Source organism: Numenius arquata, chromosome 2, assembly GCF_964106895.1.
Source record: "Numenius arquata chromosome 2, bNumArq3.hap1.1, whole genome shotgun sequence".
In the NCBI taxonomy this organism is placed as follows: Eukaryota; Metazoa; Chordata; class Aves; order Charadriiformes; family Scolopacidae; genus Numenius; species Numenius arquata.
Window position 1 is genome coordinate 37,334,630 of NC_133577.1, and position 18,725 is coordinate 37,353,354.

The 18,725-nt window shown below is 41.8% G+C and overlaps 1 protein-coding gene across 2 annotated transcripts in view; it reads right to left on the minus strand.

The window, feature by feature from the left end:
* Positions 1-18,725, minus strand: part of EPAS1 (endothelial PAS domain protein 1) — an 80,280-nt gene that overhangs the window by 33,968 nt on the left and 27,587 nt on the right. For both annotated transcript variants that reach the window (XM_074168604.1, XM_074168603.1), the window contains exon 2: positions 2,407-2,597. In XM_074168604.1, coding sequence (XP_074024705.1) covers positions 2,407-2,597 — 191 coding nt within the window. The remainder of the gene's footprint in view (positions 1-2,406; positions 2,598-18,725) is intronic.

The following is an 18,725-nucleotide window of genomic DNA, read 5'->3' on the forward strand; positions in this document are numbered from 1 at the left end:
CAGCCGTCTTGTTTAGCTTGGCTAATTTAAATGTTAGCTATACTCAGAATATAAGTAGCAGATGAGGCCTTTACAAGCAGTGATTTTCTGGCTTGAGTTCTTTCATCTCGGTGTATTCTCATTGTCAGAAGATAATACCCAGCTCTTCCAGAAAATCAGTCCCTTTAAATGATCTTAAGTTCAATTCCTCAGAATAGAAGCACTATAGATTTTAAAACCTTTATCTACATCCCCAGTGTCTAAAGATGCAGCTATGGATAAATCTGCACTTGACTAACAACAGAAATTTTAATGAGATATTCCAAGTTAATATTTAGGCTGGGAAAGTGCATCAGATTTAAGGCTAAGCAAATAACTAACGTAGAGAAAGCCTGAAATATTAAATCACAGCCTGTCACTACTGTAACGTTTCATTTCCAGATTCCTTTCTAACTGCTGGGTCCTGGTGGTACTTCAAGAAAATGAAAATCAGCTACATGAATCACATTGTTTTCAAACACTGTCACAGAAAAATCATACATATATGTGTATGTATGAATATTACATTGTTATCACTACTAAATTATATGAGCCTAAGATTTAACACTACAGAAGAACTAAATAAATGTTTTATCTGCAGATATTTTCCTCACTAAGAAACGTACATATATTTGAAAATTTCACTTTAAACTTAGCAGTTTCCAGGTAAGCAAATGTATTTTTCTAATGATGACAGCATCGAACTATTTCATGTCAAATTTCACAGACACATGCATTCCTTATATTATCTGTTACAGCCTTTAAGAAGTTTGCTTTTCCTGTGCTGTGCTGGTCTCTAGTTCATGCCATATAAATATTTGAAAAGCTAAAGCTGTGTTTTTATGAGAAAGTTACTAACAAATTGGCTTGGTGTATGGCAGGTTTAAGAACATTTATCTATTTACGCAACTTCTTCGAGTTTTAATTACATGACGAAATCAGAGATGATTTGCAAACACTGTTCAAGAAATAAACTTTTCTTTTCACTGAAGTAAATGCTAAAACCACATTCTATAAGCTTTTTTGTACATTTATACCCATATTTTATACAAAAGTCTTAGCAGAACCCAACAAAGCAATAAAAATTACAAAGCACAAGGAAGCAGAATTAAATTTGTCATATTTTTCAGACTAACCAACAACAAACCAACAGCATGCTCTTCCACAAAATGAGATACTTCCTAATAACATTTATTGAAGTAATTGTTATGGCATGACTCAACTTTTCTAAAGAGAGGAAGTGGAATCGTGACCTTATCGGGAGTTTTGCCATTAATGAAGGAAAAGATGAAATTTTGGGTTTACCTTCCACAAACAATGCAGGCATTGTTTTGTTAACATATTCTGAATACTTATAGGTCACCGTGTGAAAGTTTCCCCAGAAGCATTGGTTGTTTTCATTGATCTCACAGGCTACTAAAACCGCAGACTTATATCAAAGTGATATAAGGGTGGTTTGAGGGAGGATGGAGCCGAACTCTTTTCAGTGGTTCCCAGTGAGAGGACGAGGGGCAACGGGCACAAGCTAGAACATAGAAAGTTCCACTCAAATATGAGGAGAAACTTCTTTACGGTGAGGGTGACAGAGCACTGGAACAGGCTGCCCAGGGAGGTTGTGGAGTCCCCTTCTCTGGAGATTTTCAAGACCCGCCTTGATGCAGTCCTGAGTAATGTGCTCTGGGCAATCCTGCTTTGGCAGGGGAGTTGGACTAGATAATCTCTAGAAGGTCCCTTCCAACTCCAACAATTCCGTGATTCTGTGATTCCATGATTATTCAAATATAGGTGCAAAATAAGAACACTGTTAATTTTATCGTTTTCCACAGGGTATGAAAATTATGCTGGTTAACATTTCTTACTCGTCCAACAGGAGCAAGATTCTGCTTACATAGAATGCATCCATGTTGAGAATTTAGAAGTTGTTTGCTTTAGCTATCTTAGTCTACCATGTCATAAACAATCTACCGACTACTCATTACCAGCATATAGCACAATTAGTCCTTTCAAACAAAATATTGGACATTCAGAACTTCCCAGCTGCCTTTCAAATGCACTGAATTCTGAATCTCGTAAATGAGCTTAATAAACGACATTCAAGAGTTTTGAGAGTTGGATTTTCTTAGAGGCAAAACTGCACCAGTTGTTATTTTGGTAACAAAGACCTTATATGACTAATATCACTCAGATTTTTCTATCCCAAATAAAATACACATAATTCTGATGAAAAAAAAACTCCCACCAACCTACCTTTAAATCTAGCTGTATCCTCACAACACAAGCAGTTGTGTCCTATTCTCACTTTAGGACCTAGTACTCAGAGAAGAACACGCACAACTCTTACCAACCTGCCATGACTAGCATTGACAACGTCTTTTAGCCAGATCTTACCTGAAGACAGAAGCTTGTGAGTGCGTAGGAAACTGATTGCCAGGCGCATTATGGAGGCCTTGTCCAGGTGGGAACTGATGTTGTGGGGCAGGGGCAGCTCATGTGCCAGTTCATAGAAAACCTCAGTTTCTTTGCTTCTTCTGCATCTTGCTGCATCTCTTGATTTCTCCTTCCTCCGTTCGGAACTGCTCCTGGAAGGTAGAGAAAGGAAAAAGCACTTCTTCAAATGCAATTCACGACCTGAGAGAGGTATTTACAAGAGAAAAATCTTCTCAGCAATGAATCCATTCTGTCAACTGGTTTACATCAACTGAATAGACTTTAATATCTATCTGCTCCTTTAAAAATGGGAAGAGAGGACTGCCACAACTGGAAAGGGCTCTGATTCTACACAAGTCAGCCTTTGGACACCCTGAATCCCCATTGAGTGTAACAGAATCAAGATCTGCCTTAGGTGAGAGATTCAAAATAAAATAGCGAACTATCATTCCTGATTCAAGAAATATTAAAATCAAAAATTTTATTTGTTCAATTTAAATTAATTTACTTGAATAATACTCTGGGATGAAGTGACAATCCATTTCAAAGCTGAAACAATTACAGTGCATGTGACTGTGTTGTAGATATTTCAATGTTTTAGAATTTCAATGGCTGTACTCCACATCACAATAAAAGTAATAATAGGGTATTGAACTGTTTTTGTATATACAACCATCTCAGCTCTTAATCCAACATTATTCTGGAATACCACCTTTCCTTGACCACAAAGGATACAAAATGGGAAAGAAAATATTGTTGCTTGCAAGAATAGCTTCATAGAAGCTACTCTAATTAAATCACCATCTCTCCATTGTCTACGAAAACAGATTCCTTCTTGAGTAAAACAACATGACCGATAGAACCAGCCTCCTTCAAACTCCACAGAGGACAGAAGTGCAGGAAATAACGAAGGAAAGGCATTTTATGAAGTAGGTATGCAAAATTAAGCCACTGAGGGACATAAATCTAAATTTAACATGCGAGAAACACAAGGGCTATATGTATAATGGATCTGGGATAGGATAGTTTAATAGGGAGCTTCACTGACTTTAAGATTCTTTTATAAAGTACAATTCTTATTTCAGAACATGAAGAACCTGAATCCATTTAAAACCATCAGCTATTTCAACCCCATGTAGCTCTGCTGATGTTACAAGTTTTCTTCACTTGCACAAGTTGAGGTTTTGCACCTTAGTCACGCCAACACAGAATATATTTATTTTCAGACAAGAGTCCGGTAATGCTGTACCAGTGAAAACAGAACAGCTTGGATAAGCACAGAACAGGGTGTGAAGATCAGCCCCACCATTTTTGCTGTTGTGGCTGCATGTTCATTTCTAGAATCACCAGTGGCAGCTCTCCATTTGCAAGGCCACCTAAAAATTAAGTAGCTTATAACCTGCTTTTTCCAATGTCAGTATAAAATAATGAGCCTATAAACTAAAAATGAATCAACTGAAAAAAATAAATAAACCTATCAAAACAGGGTATTTCAATAAATATATTTTTTGTGTGAAGAAGATAAGGAAAACAAACATTAATCACATCACTTAATCCCAGAAACTGTTCCAATCATGGCTGGTCTCATAAAAAACTACAAAAAATAGAAATAGAGTATTAATACACAGTAAGGTAGTCTATAGAAAGGAAACAGAGCCAGGGTGGTCATGAAATGCTAAGAGTAAAGTTACAGTAAGGTGTTGGCTGGGCATTCAACACCATCATCCAAAGCAGAAATGTGCTCACATCACGTCAGTAAGGCCCTCATGCTGCAAAACACGTGAAGCTGGTCATACGCTTAGGGATCAGGTAGGTGCTCACTGATGGGCGTGCTAAGAGGACAAGGGGCCTCATAAATGCTTCTCAAGATCCACGATCAGCCCTCAGCAAATCTCTTTCACAATTATTTTGCCTGAGGTGAATATTTTCTAACATGGAGTCTGTTACAGGAGATATGCACGGGTTGAGACCTACACAAGTTTCAGTACCTAAAGGCAGGATCCAACTTTGGTAATGACTTCAGGGGCATTGCAAGCCCACCCAAGTTTGAATCTAAAGGACCAGATATTCACAAGGCGACACCATCTCCTTACTTTTATCCTTGCCAAGAGCCATACTACATCCATATAAAAAAAGTTCCTTCATACAGCTGTCTGAGAAATTATGATAGAAAATGCCCTGTGTCCCTCCCAGGGTGGCTGTTGGGAACAGAGGAGCCACATGAACTACTTATACCAGTGCTTCTTTCAGAGGTATGTCTTGCTTTCTATAAAGAAAAATGTCTCTAAACTGTGCCTATAAAGATGCCAGACTGGGAACAAATCTCCGTTTCTAATTCTACCAATGAAATAAAAGAGTAGAAACAAAACAAAACCAAACAGAACAAAAACTATGCAGCAATATTTGTCAGAATTTCCAATTGCAGCTTAGAAAATTTAACTTGCACCATAAATCTCAAAGCTCTGCTCTAAATCTAGAGCCCAAAATTTTCAGATTGGAACCAACTTGGGCAAAACAAGATTCAATCCCTCCTCGTTTAAATACAGAACTTTGGGAACCAAGGCCAAAGCTGTGTCGCAATTCGTGCAGTAAAAACGGGTTGTATAAGACAGGGTCTCTCATGACGCCACTCTGGCCACAAAGAAAAATATTTAGTTTTGCTAACCTCTGTAAATATAATTTTGAAGGGTGGCTAATGAGACAAGCTGGTTTCATTAACCATGGGTTGCTCAAGGTTTCTAATAACTAATGCTGCGAGCAAAGAATGATTTTTTTTTCCCCCCTCTCTGCTGCAGATGCTTTCCCTCAACACTGCTTCTGACCGTTGTGCTTGTTTCTCTGCAGAGAGACATTGTCGTTTATGACACACCGCACGAGAGCTTTCTCACATCAGAAAACATGGGGAGGAATCAGCCTGCCTGGCTGCTTTCAAAAGACTTTCTTGCTCACTCATTATCATTTTAAATAAACAAATAATTTGCTGGTTAAGCATTTCCCCCCTGTAGCTTCCTGCACCTCCATTTTCCTCCCCATCTTCCCTCCCTCAACACAGCCTCAAGTCGCATTGTAACTGTAGCCAGCCCAGCACAAGCAACATCGAGGGGGGCCTAAAACACCCCCAAGACCCCATGCTGCTTGCCCCACACAGCTTCCCCGCTCTCCCCAGCAGACATAGAATCATGGAATGGTTTAGGTTGGAAGGGACCTTAAAGATCATCCAGTTCCCATCCCCCTGCCATGGGCAGGGACACCTCCCACTAGAGCAGGCTGCTCAAAGCCCCATCCAGCCTGGCCTTGGACACTGCCAGGGATGGGGCATCCACAGCTTCTCTGGGCAAGCTCTTCCAGTTCCTCACCACCCTCAAAGTGAAAAATTTCTTCCTGATATCTAAATCTATCCTCTTCCAGTTTGAAGCCATTACCCCTTGCCCTATCAGTACATGACCTTATAAAAAGTCTCTCTCCAGCTTTCTTGTAGGGCCCTTTCACATACTGAAAGGCCACAATAAGGTCTCCCCAGTGCCTTCTCTTCTCCAGGCTGAACAACCCCAACTCTCTCAGCCTGTCCCCATAGGAAAGGTGCTCCAGCCCTGCGCCTGCTTGCTCTCCCTCCCAGGGACACCCCTGTCACTCTGTGCTTACTTGCCCTGTTTGCAAAAGCCTCCAAAAATTGCAGTCGAGTGACAGAATTCTGGCACAAAAAAGCAGTATTTTCACAGTTTTTGTTTGCAGGCAAACAGGCCATGAAGTCTCTCTGCAGTTACCCCCATTTTATGCCTGGGATTAGCATTTCATACCCCAGGCGAGGCTGGACTACCCACAGCTCGAGAGTGAAAACATCACCACTCAACAGGCTGCCCCTTTGAAGGCCAGGAGGAAAGGCTGACACCAAATCCCCTTCACACATCGTTAGGGCAATACAGAAAAGGCCCAGGCTCTAGCTAATGTATGAATCATTCCCTCCCAGCACATAAACCACCCACTTACGTGGCAAAAAAAGAGCACACGTGTGCGTCACTGCTGGGAGAAAGTGACGCAAGCAGAAGCAGAAACCTCACTCACCCAAACCTGTGTCAGGTTTATAGAAGTGCAGAGGGGAGAGGGAGGAGAAAGCCAGTACAAATGAATCCCCCATACGCTGGCGTAAGGCCTGGAGGTACAGCAGGGGAAGCCTCCTGGGAGCTTCCCGGCACTTGTTCCTTCAGGAATCCCGGGATCTGGCAGGATAAGGCCCCACTTGGCCACACATGCACCGCTCACATTGCAATCACAGCATGACCATTCCCTATGAAGTGACAAGGAAGGAATGGAGACGCTCAAATCTCCACTAGAAACAGGGTGACTGAGCTGAGGAAGGGGCCCGGGAACTCCGCTCAGGACGTGGCTGCGCAGAGGGTGGTTGAGAGGCTGGAGGAGAAGGAACAGGAAGGTGCTGCTTCCCAGCAAGGATTCTCTCAGGGCTGTCGAACGATGCTCCAGGGCCACAGCGCTTACACGCATGCAAGCCATAGCGAATGGAAGAGTTTAGGCAGCACAGGCAGTTCCCCGCCACAGAACACAAGTATGGCACTATACCCCAGGGACGGCTGCTTACATGATTTCCCACTCCCTCCTGGCCATGTTTAGCTTGCACTCTGAAAATAGAATTTACAGGCCAACGCATGTCAGCAAAGATGACAAACTGCTGGCAAGTACTTGTCCTCTCAGGTGAAGCTCACGAATTTTCAGAAGCAAAAGCTCTCCATGCTTCTGCCAAGAACCCAAACAACAAACCAGTCCCAAAGGTACACCCACACACAGGAACCGAGCACGCAATCCCACCCGCTGGATGGAAGCATCCAAAGGGGTGTAGGAATGCCCTGCACAAATCCCAGGAGCCAGATTCCTATCCCCTTGCTCATCTCCAACAGCCCCTTGCGACACAGCTTCACTGAAATCAGCGGGAATGCCTGCAGACGAAGGTCTTGCACACCCGGGGTGAAGATCATAATCAGGCTTTCCAAAGCCTCTCTTGCTGCCGGACTAGAAACTCCAGGCACAGCAACTTCTTGGCTAAACCTGAAGCCCCACGTAACCCACCTGGCTAAAAAAACCTTGCAAAACAGCACGTCGGTTTAAGGATTGTCACTCGCTGCTGGGATGGCTCCAGACTCTGGCAGTCGGGAAAAATGCTGGGGCAGCCATCCCAGGCTGAGGGCTGTGCTGCTGCCACCGCCCTCCCTGCCCGTGCACCTGCAGAAGGTACCTGCAACCCAGACACAATGGGGACCAACCCCACAAACACTGGGGCAAACAGACCACCCCCCCGCACAGGAGTTTATGTGCAGGTATATAGTAGCACTTTCTGGTCTGAAGTAGGGTTAGATACCCACACAACCCTCCTCGTCTCAGCAGAGAGGAACTAACCTGACGTTTTGGTAGTGTTTCCATTGGCTATGACCATACTCACTCTCTGCAGTCTCAATCCTACCAATACTTCATTCTCCACCAGTAATCCCTGCCCACCACCTCCACCCATACATCTCCCTGGTCATTCTCACATGCAGTTATCCCCTCAAAGCCCTTGGTACCCACTCAGCCAACAATGGTGCCAGGTGGTCAGCTTCATCGATCCTTCCTTCTGTCAAGGACATCGGTGGCCCCCTTTAAGCTGCTGGAGGGGACTTGCCAAGATAGCAATCTTCTGCTCAGGGTTTCGCTGCTCTCAACAAGTCCATATGGGTCGATACTTTGGTTGTGTACACACAGGCTTGCTTGTTTAAGACTAGGCGGCACAGTAATTGCACTGAATTATACTCCCACCTTGTAGGCTCCAGATCACAGAAGCGCTTAGAGAAATCGTAATCCGCACCTTGCATAAAAATACCTTGTATATAATCTGGTAGCCTTCACTCGAACACACATACTGCATGACACGTTCATGTAACGCTTTGAAATACATAGTTAAGACTGACTCGTTTCAGTTTACTTGATGATTTTGATGACCCTTGGACTTTGCTTCAAACTGCCATGTATGCAAGCTAGCAAAACAACAAGCATATTACTTTATATCCAATGGCTGGTTATTAAATATTTCTAGCTCCAGCACTTTAAAGGTCAAGAATCCACAGTTAATTAAGCTGTCACATGAAATTTCTGTAGTAAATGCGCATTTCAAGTGGTTTAGAGTTAAAGCTTCAAATGCTAACTTGCAGAACAAGAAAAATACATTCTAGGGATGCAAAGATAAGAAAATACTTTACAATACAAATAAATGAAAAAAATGAAGAGATGTTTAGCATTAAAAAGATTTTCCAAATCAAACCAGTAAATGCTCAATAAAGATATTTTAACAGGCAGCACTCTTACATAACAACAGAGATTTATTTCAATCTAGCAAATCCATTTTTTGCTGTGTGTTTATATTTTGCTTTACCTTCTGCTTGGCAAATCCTGAGATGATTTAAACCAGCACAATATCTAAAAAGGAGTTTCGCTGGCTGTGAGGCACTCTGTAGCTATCTTGGAACCACACCACTTGACAGCCCCAGAGGTGTGCTTGTACAGACACCAACCAGCCAGCGGTCATGCTTACTTAGCCTTAAAATTCCTTTAAAAAGCGTTTGTAACCATTCTACCTGACAAGCAGTTTATTCTGGATGGCATGCTGTGCTTTTGAAAGCCCGCTCCGTTAAAGCAATAAAAGTGACCTTCAGTAAATAAAAAGTGCTACAAACAGCAATTTACTCGCTCCCCAGGAACTTGGGCCAAACTATGAAAGCTGTGAATGAAACCCATACACAGTACCATACAGATCCCTCCTTATACCTCTGTCCAGTGAAAATAACTATTTCTAAAGTCTGAGAAGACCCCAGATGCTCAGTTTCAGCACAGCAGCAAGAACGATAGGAAGGGGAAGGATGCAGAGTTATTCTTGGATTGAGAGGAAAAAAATGCCTTGAAAATACATGGAGTGTTCATGGCTGTTAAGCGCTAAAGCAGCGTTGCTGCACATTGGGATATGGTACCCAGTACACAGACAAAACAAACGACGCCAAAATGGGGAATTCATTAATAGAGGAAATGAGAGTTCGAAGGTAACAAGAAAAGCTACTAACAGAAAGGGCTATTACAAAAATAAGGAAATGAAATACCTTCCACCCTTCCTTTAAAGCTGCCCTAACTTACAGTAACTCACCACCGACTCCTTGGTTTGATTGGGGGATTTCTTGTGCTTCTGCACATAACCATTAAATAACAAATCACTGCTAGTTCTGTAAACCTTGGCACCTGCTGCTGTATCAACATACAATGCCATAATTTCATCGAAGTCTAAAACCAAAGGCTAGATGACAGTCAGGAAAATGAGAAATATGAGTGTCTCGGGGACAGAGCAGGGAAGAGCTCATGTTAAGGGTGAGGAACTAATTTCCATTCTCATTAGGCCTTTTCAAAGAATGCCTGGCACAATGATAAGGGACTTGTCTAGTACGATTAGAGTATCAAGAGATGAGGCCTAAGTGAATACCAGACTTTTGGTGTCTTTCAGCGTATTTATGATTCACTAAGTCCATGTCACCCTAGGACCACCATAGCTAGGTGGTCTACCGTAGCTACTGTCTACCATAAACAGTAACACAGCCAGAAATATGTTTTCTTGAATGGGGAACACATCAGCTCTTTAGACAAGATAAATTCCACATGAACTTTAAATCCAGGTGTAAGACAGTAATTTCTCCAATATCTGAAGCTCTGATATTTAGTCTTAATTATTTAGTCTTTATAATTAAGTTAGTCTTTATAATTAAGCTGTACTGGATTTGTATTTTATTTATTTTCATGAACGTTCCTGGCACCTGAAAAAAAAGTGGTACTGAGACAAAAAGCATTACAACTATACAGTTTTAAAATGCTTATACCACTAGCATCTTTTTTATACCACCAGCTGCATTTAATGCTGCTACTAAAAGAAAAACAATTTGCACCTGCAATTTAAAGTATCATTGTGAATACTGAAGTTGTTACAGCGACTAAATAGTACTTTGAGAGTTCAATGTTGAAAACCTTACTGAAACTACAGGAGCACTTATACTTTTTAAAAGCATTTAGGTTCACAATATGTCACCAGAGTCTGATAAATTTAATCACAGTAAGCAAAACAACGTCTACAGGATTTATGTCCTACTATTTTCTCTGTAGTTTTATGAGTACCTTGAACCAGAAAGATAAGTATTAGGATTTCAGCAGCCATTAATCTGGCCCTGGATTATTTTATGATGCTGTGAGTGCAGCCCGTCCTGCAGTCGCCACACCAGCATGAGCCTGGTACCTCAGAGGACGTGCTGAACATGTTGCTCCTGGGGCAAGGCACAGCCCCGTGGAACCGTGCGAGGCCCACAGCGTGTGGAGGAGACAGTTTGATCAGCAGTTAGAGCACATAGAGGCACTGCCTTTTTGCCTTTTCAACTCATTCCCTGCATTAGGGCTAGATGGCAGAGAAACTCCTCTCATGGCTTAGTTTCCAGGCAGAGCAGTTTCCAGCTCCAAACCACTGCCTGCTCAGCAAGACCCAGTGCCAGTCATGGAAAGGGTCAGGACAGCTCTGGATCCCCCTCGTAAAAAGCTGCTGCTGCAGCCCACACTTAAAACAGATCAGTGAAACACTTCCTCCATCTTCTCAAATAATAAGGAACTTTGGGGAGAAAAGCAGCCCAGCATGTGGTCAAATCTCCGTCAGAGGAGCACAAAGATATCTAAACTCAGTCTTCCCTCCCGAGACTGGTTTTGCACTGCTCTGCTCCATCAAGATACGGGATTGTGGATTCCTTCCCTGTGGCAATCAACTCTCTGATACCAGCCAAGATATGGCAAGCTTCAGAAATAACTTGCAGACTATAAAATCCCACCACCAAACCTACTAAACAATGCTATAGAAAGGTCTGTTTCAATGTTGGCCAAAACTGAACTTGCTTTCAAATCAGCAAATTTTTTTTGGGGTGATAAATGTACCCACTCTGCTTTTCTTCAGTTTCCACTTACACATTGAAGCAAGAGTCCCTGCAGCACAACTAGAGCTGGAATCACACCACAGCAGGGGGGATAAGGTTATGACAATGCACAACCCGAGATGTCTATCAATGATTTGTGTTTGAGAGATTACAGATCCTTATCTTGTGGTATTTCTTGTAGCAATCAGTCAATTTTGACAGCTAATCTAGAGGTCCATACATATTGTTGCTCAGAAGCTCAGCAAGTATTGCTAAGATCTGTTTTCAGATAACCCAACTATTTACCTGATCTAAAAAACACATACCAAAGGATGTGCTTTATCTCTTCACCAGTGGGTTAAAGCTAAAGGTGAACGAAGTGCAATTTGCAGGCCCGGGGGCGGGGGGCAGAAGTTAAACTCAAAACCAGCCTAATTTTTCAGATGGGGCACCGACCACATCCCAGCCCATACCAAACCACAACCAGCGTTATTTATCAAGATGGCATAACCGGACGTAAATGAGGACAATTTTTCAATTAAGCTTTATTTTAAGCTTAAAGGGACAAACATTGCCATCACATGGCTTTACTATCAGTGGCACATGTACCTACGCTTCAGCCTCAAACCCACTCAACCCTAAACAGCTGAGACAGTCATGCCGAAAATTGTTGACAAATCCCAAGTTTTACGATCTCATGCTGTGTTACTTCTTAAGCAATATCCGCCAATATTTGTGGGTGAAAACCCTGGCGCTTCAGCAGGCTCCAACCAATATCCCACGACATTTTATCTCATGGCGGTGGCACATTGCTGACAGGCTCACACAAGGGGCCCTTGTGGGTAGGAACAATGAGAGAGGCGCACACAGCACAGGAAAATGGGTGGTGACCACCAAGGGCTGGAAAAAAGCCTCTTTCAAAGGAAGGTCTTTGAAAACATTCATTACACCCCACCCAGCTATTTTCACTACAATATTTCAGTACATAAAAACAACAGAGAGAAAACAAACAGCCCACCCTTCAATACGTTGTAGGTTCTCCAACCACTGAAAAGAGATCAGCAGAGATCTTCATCAAACGAAGCCATGTAAGAGGTCTGCAAGCGTCCACCGAAACCTCCCCCACCACCTTTCTTCTCTCATGCATCGCCAGGCTGTCTACGTAAGCAGACCCAATTTATTGTCTATGCAAACATCTTCATTTCCAGAGTAAAGTTATCAAAATTTAAAACAGTATTGTCTGGTAAATAAACAACAGTGAGCATTTATAGCGATCATAAAGTAAATATATTGCCACAATTTAAAAAAATTCTTATATAAGTGAATGACCTTCCACAATGCATTTCAGCTGTGATTTTTTTTTTTTTGCTAATTGCGCCAATTAAAACAGTGGTTAGAACTAATAAAATATGTAAGACAAAACAACTGCAAGACAGAAGAGGAGCTATAAAAACAATCAATAATGAAATGGGTCTCAATCAGCAGATAGTTAAAGACTGTCACACAGGCCATGCTCTCACACAGGCTTGTCCCCATCGCAGTCAGTGTGGTTACCAACGGAGCAAAGATCAAGCAGGTAAAGTTCCCCAGCCTTGGGAACACCAAGAGAGGTGGTTCTGCTTGTAAGGCTCCAGGCAGCTCTGTAATGATGCCCTCTGCAGCACTCTTCCTCCCAAGTTCAGTACATAGAGCTGAGCATCTACAAAGGAAATTTGTCCACTTTGTGTCACTGTTTCAAGCCCAAGGTCTCCGCGCTGGATGCTCTGAAGATGACAATGGTGGAACACAGCAGCTCGAGATGAAAATGCTTTGTCTCCTTTAGAGAACGCTCAGAGTGATCATCAAAACTATTTTGCACAATTGCCTGTTAATAAGCCGTGCCTTGTTCTTCCCAAGTGCCAAACTTTTGAAACACTCTTGCTAATAAAGTTAAAAAAGCAGCTCTTGCAATAAAATCTTTATGAAATAATGCTGATCCTTCTTTACCTTTTGGACCTTAATCGTTTCAGCGTGTGCTTGGTTATGATGGAATTTAATGGTTTCTCCCTCCGTCTCTTGGCCACTTGTAGCCGTTCACAGTGAGAAGATGGATGTCCAGAAAGACAGATTAAACAGCCACTTCTTTGGCAAGCAAGGAATAATAATTCTTGAGAATAACAATACAGACACTCTAAATTTTGATCATTCCATGTAACACAGTTTCCTCCACTTCCTGCAACAACGATCAAGGGCAGATCCTGAGAGCCAGGCTACATTTTTTGCCCTCTGGGATGTCAGTTTTGTCTGTACAAACATCCCGGGACGCAGTTCATTCTTAGCTCCTGCTTTCTTTTTAGGGGGTTGTTATTTTATACAGTAGCTCTTTAATTGTCTGTCTCCTCTTAATTAAGGCATCTGGTAAACTGAAATAGGGATAACTTCCCATGCTGTGATTTTGATGTCTCATTAGTATTTAAGTCTGACACTAGATGATAAAAATCGAAGATTAGTAGCTTGAGCTGGGGTAAATTGTATTCTCCTGTTACTGTGAGGGAAAAAAGATTGAACCAGAGGGTCAGGCTACTTCAGCTACCTGGCCAGAAAGCCAGCAGTCACTTCAGCTAAACTCAGAGGCTGGAAGTTGGGGGCAGCAGTGCCTTCTCTGTCCACCTCACAGCGCACACCTTCAGCTGCTGGCAAAGCCCTGAGGAGCCCGATCACTGCTGACCTGCCTCTCAGCACCCACTGCCGTGGCAGAAGCCAGAGGGACATCGAAACTCCGGTACTCGAGGAGGTTACAATTGGGGCCTCTCCACACTCAACTGCAGTATTTCAAATATTTTAAAAATTAAGGCTTGGTTACGTCAGGGAATGGCTGCTAGCTCTCCTGACACATCGGCCTGAATAATTACACGCTAAATACAAACTTTCAAAGGGAACTGATACAAGGGCAGTCTGTGTTGTGATACAAAGTGAATAACTAGATGCAGCCTTTCTCTTTTGGTGTTCCTTGCTTTATCGTTTCCTTTCCTGCTACTGCCTACTAACTCCTTAAACTTTTATGTATACACAATCAAAGGATGGTTACTCTAGACAAAAATAAAAGATGATAATAAATGGGAAGCAGCAAAGCTAGGAGGCATTCAGTGCGTATACAAAGGTAAATTCACATGGCCACATTTCTTCCTATTTTCTGATTTTTACTTCAGAACTATGAATTAACATATCAGTATTTTGCCACTGTTCCCCCCTGGAGCTTTTATCCTCCTGAAAGTTAAGCCAACAAGACACATATGCATATATTGGGCCTGATTGTTATCTCCGTCATGGTCCCATCAACCCAAGAGGGCAGGAGGTGGGAGTCTAATAGCTGTAATAAAATCTTTTTATGACAAAGGTAGGTAGGTAAAAATCAGTTCTTCCAGAAAATAAGCTAGTCTCTTTTGTTTCATTTGATACAATTCACAATTGTCAGCTTACTTAAGAAAAACATTACTGCCAAGCAGGTCTTGGACATCTATCAGAACTTTGCATCTGTCAGGGTGCGGTACCTCCCCATTTCACTATTTTGATTCTAACTGCACAGCAGCCAAATTTCTGACAAGAAAGTCCAAGGTGTGCATGCTGAAATGCATGCAGCTGCAGCAGTGTACGCATAAGTGGTCACAAGAGTTACACAAAAGAGATGATACTTCCCAAGGCAGGGGGCGAGGGTGCTCTCATCCCTTTGGAGCCCAGAGTCTCAGTAACTACCAATACTGTTTTGTAAACATACCTTGTGCCTCCTTACAGTGGTTCTTGGAAAATTAAATTTTTATTCTTCTTGTCCTTTCCTAAATTAAATAACTTAATCAACTGAACTGCACGATTTTTCCAAAAACGACCGCGTTCTCAGGAGAAGCTAAAAGAAAAGTAAAAAAAAAAAAAAAGGAGGAACAAAAGAAAAGAAGCTGCACTCGCTGCCAAAACTGATGATTTTGCTATTAGAAAACATGACTGGGATGGTATAGAGGCCAAAGATGAGTTACGCTGAGAAACAACTGTACCACAACCCTACCCCAAACGCTACTGCAGAAGAGGGATGAGGCAGGCACAGAAAGAGCACCATGTACCCGGGCTGATACAAGCTGAATCCAAAAGGTAAAATTTGAATTGAAATTGAAAAATTGCTTCTTGCATTAACATATTCTTTTGAATTGCATTTGTATGCCAGTATGGTTAGCTACATTTGTACAAAACATGCTGCTATGGCCAAGAGTAGTTATGAAAGGATTTTTATCCCTTCATAGACAGAAAAAAAAAAAAAAAAAAGAGAGAAAGTCTTTTCATACAGAACACAGAACATGAATAAATATTTAACTCTTTCACTGGAACAGCCATATGCTACTGTGAAATACATCTAAGACTAAGAAATCTTCATAATGCAATGCACATGGAGAACAACAGTAATAATTAAAGAGCAAGGCATAGCACACCCAATGGAGTCAATCTGAATTGTACAAATATGATTTAAACTTGATTTAACATAGTTTTTAGTCAATGGTACATTTATAAAATAACAAGCTTAGAGCAATACACTTTTTGTACATCCTATCCATTTTATTCCCAATGTAAAAAAAAAAAATATCTTATTCATGTTTGTATGTAACAATAATCAATACCAACTTTTCCCCCTCTTTCTTATTATCATTTCCTCATACACGTAAAGCACTTCCACCAACTTCTGTTGACCCTCCCACTAGTCTTTTGAAGAAAACTTGAAAACATTGGAAAAAAATCTTCAAGGACTCTAAAAGCAAAATAGTCATTAGTGGAACAAACCCACATGGATGAACATTTCAACCACAGTTTCTCCACTTAGAGGGGTCCAATATCTCAGATCATAAGAATCAAATAGGTGATTTTCATCAATGATGATAAATAAAACTTTATTATGTCCCAATAAATGTTCACCACAGCTGAGAAGAGTTTGTTTAGCTTTAACCAACAAAAGCTGGAAAAAAGTCTTCTGAAAGCCCAGTGAATAAAATTGACCCACGGTGTGACAATAAATAGAAGAGTCCACTGATCTACTCTATCTCCAATTACGCTTCAAATCAGAGCGGAGGTAGGGCGTAGGCCCATGCCTCTGCAGACACAGGGATTTTATTCACTATGATTATAGCATGTTTTATTAAAATCCTGAATGAAGACATGTTTCCCTGAAGCTCTAGCTTACTAACAGCTCTGGGAGAAGCATGAATGACAGTGTCAAACCTCATCAGCCCAGAATGGAAGAAGAATGCCAACAACTTGTCTAACCTGTGGATCAGAGGTTGCAGGATTTGCTTGAATTAATACACTTTGAATCCTAGCATTTCTTTAAAAGAACAATCAGGTCAGTTTAAGCAACTTTCAGGCATGCAGAGCCAACCCACTGTAACATTTAGTAGGTTGCTCTACTGGTCAGTCACCTTCATTGTCAAAATATTTGCAGAGATTTTATTTTCCCTCTGTAAGAATTAATTTCTTACTGCCTATTTTTATAGGTTTGAAGTTATTTTGGGCACACAGGTGTGCCAACCCAACACCACTTGACTTTCAGCCTCTGTTTTATATGCTGAAAAATATCCTAAGCAGCAGGTCTTGCATCACCGACCTGTTCTGGGCAGAAACAAGGTGCAAATTCAAAACAAACATTTAACATGAGAAAACTTCAGGCTGAATAGGAAAGAATGCAGAATTACAAACTGGAGTCTGGCCAGAGGGGAGAGGAAAGACAGAAAAACAAGCAAGATAAGCTATGGGGTCTGGGAAGAAAAAACCTCACACACGAACACCCTCACCCCCCCCAACCCAGTTCCCAGAAAATACAGCGTTTGCATCTAACTCTGGTGAATGCTATTTCTCCTTCCACATTATGTATGTACCAGCCCCAGCAAATCATTTCTTTGGTGCTTTTTAGAATCATGCTGTTCACTAGTACTCACCGTCACACAGCTTTGCCTGGCATGGACATTTCTACAGCCGAGGTGCTCTGGACAGTAAGAACCAAAGGGTGGCTTCGGGCAGCGCCTGCAAAGCCTGTTGCTGTGTGACCTCTTCCCAGTGTTTACATGGGAAGGACTGGATGCCATGGAGCATACTCTCCCATTTAGGGTTGACTCAAAATAGCTTTGCAAAGCCAGTCTCAAAACATGTCTTTCTCATGTTTTTGGGAGCTGCAGCTATTTAAATTACCATCTTGAAATGTTAACTCCTCACTTCCTCGTCGTGGCATTAAAAGCAAAACAGCAACAAAATGACTGGGAAAAACATCCTTCACATGGGGAGTGGGATGCCCCACGTCTGACCCATCAATCAGACTCCAACTCAGTGCAGGGATCCAGTGCTGACACTCACCCCCACACACAAACAGGGAACCCAAGCACATGAAGGCCAGCAAAACTCATCTGAAACTCCATTTAAACAATCATGCTTGCAGTACAAAGGAAGAGGACACAGTGGGGACACAATGGAGCCCAGGATGAAGGACTAGCCTGCAACACTACTAAGGCGAAGTCTGGCCTCCCCTAGTCTGGGGGGGTCACATCACACCTGTCCCTCGGACCAATTCTCACTTCACCACATTAACTTAAGTGGAGTTATCCCATCTTTCATGGATGGGAGATCAGAACACAGCGCTTCAAAATAAGTTTTATTTTATGTTTTCTTGTCTCGTAGCAGTGCCAATAAACAGGAAATACTTTGCTCTCAGATTCTCCTGGGACACGTCACACTCCTTACACCAGACCAGCAACAAGTAGTCAGTGACTGTCTGGCATGGGAAGGAACATCCAGATTTCTGCATCAGCCCTGCTACTTGGCTACCAAGAGAGGATAAGGGTTTAAAAAAAGAAAGTAGGTAGAAACAACAGTTTAGGGGGAATTTTAAACAAAACAAGGGGTCTCCATGGAAAAAGTAACTCTTTCTACAAATCTATTACAAAAAGCAATGAAAATTTCACATAATTTCATAGGTCAAGAAAGCATTAACATTTAGCTAGTTTATGACATAGAATTTCCAATGCATCAATAAAATTGTACTTAATTATAGAAAAAATAATAAAATTATTGAGGAGCATTTGAAATGGATACCACTTTAAAGAAAGCAAGAAGGGCCAGTAACAGAGCTTCATTAAATGATGTTCTCTACCACACAGAGGCCTGAAGCATGGAGAGAACTGGAAACCAGATTTTTATCGAACCATCTCTGGAGGAAGTAGATAACACAATTCAGAAAATGGGAGAAAGATTTGGGAGTGCCGTCAGCAGATTTAGGGAGAGGAAAGGGAAAGCAGACAACCAAAAAAAATC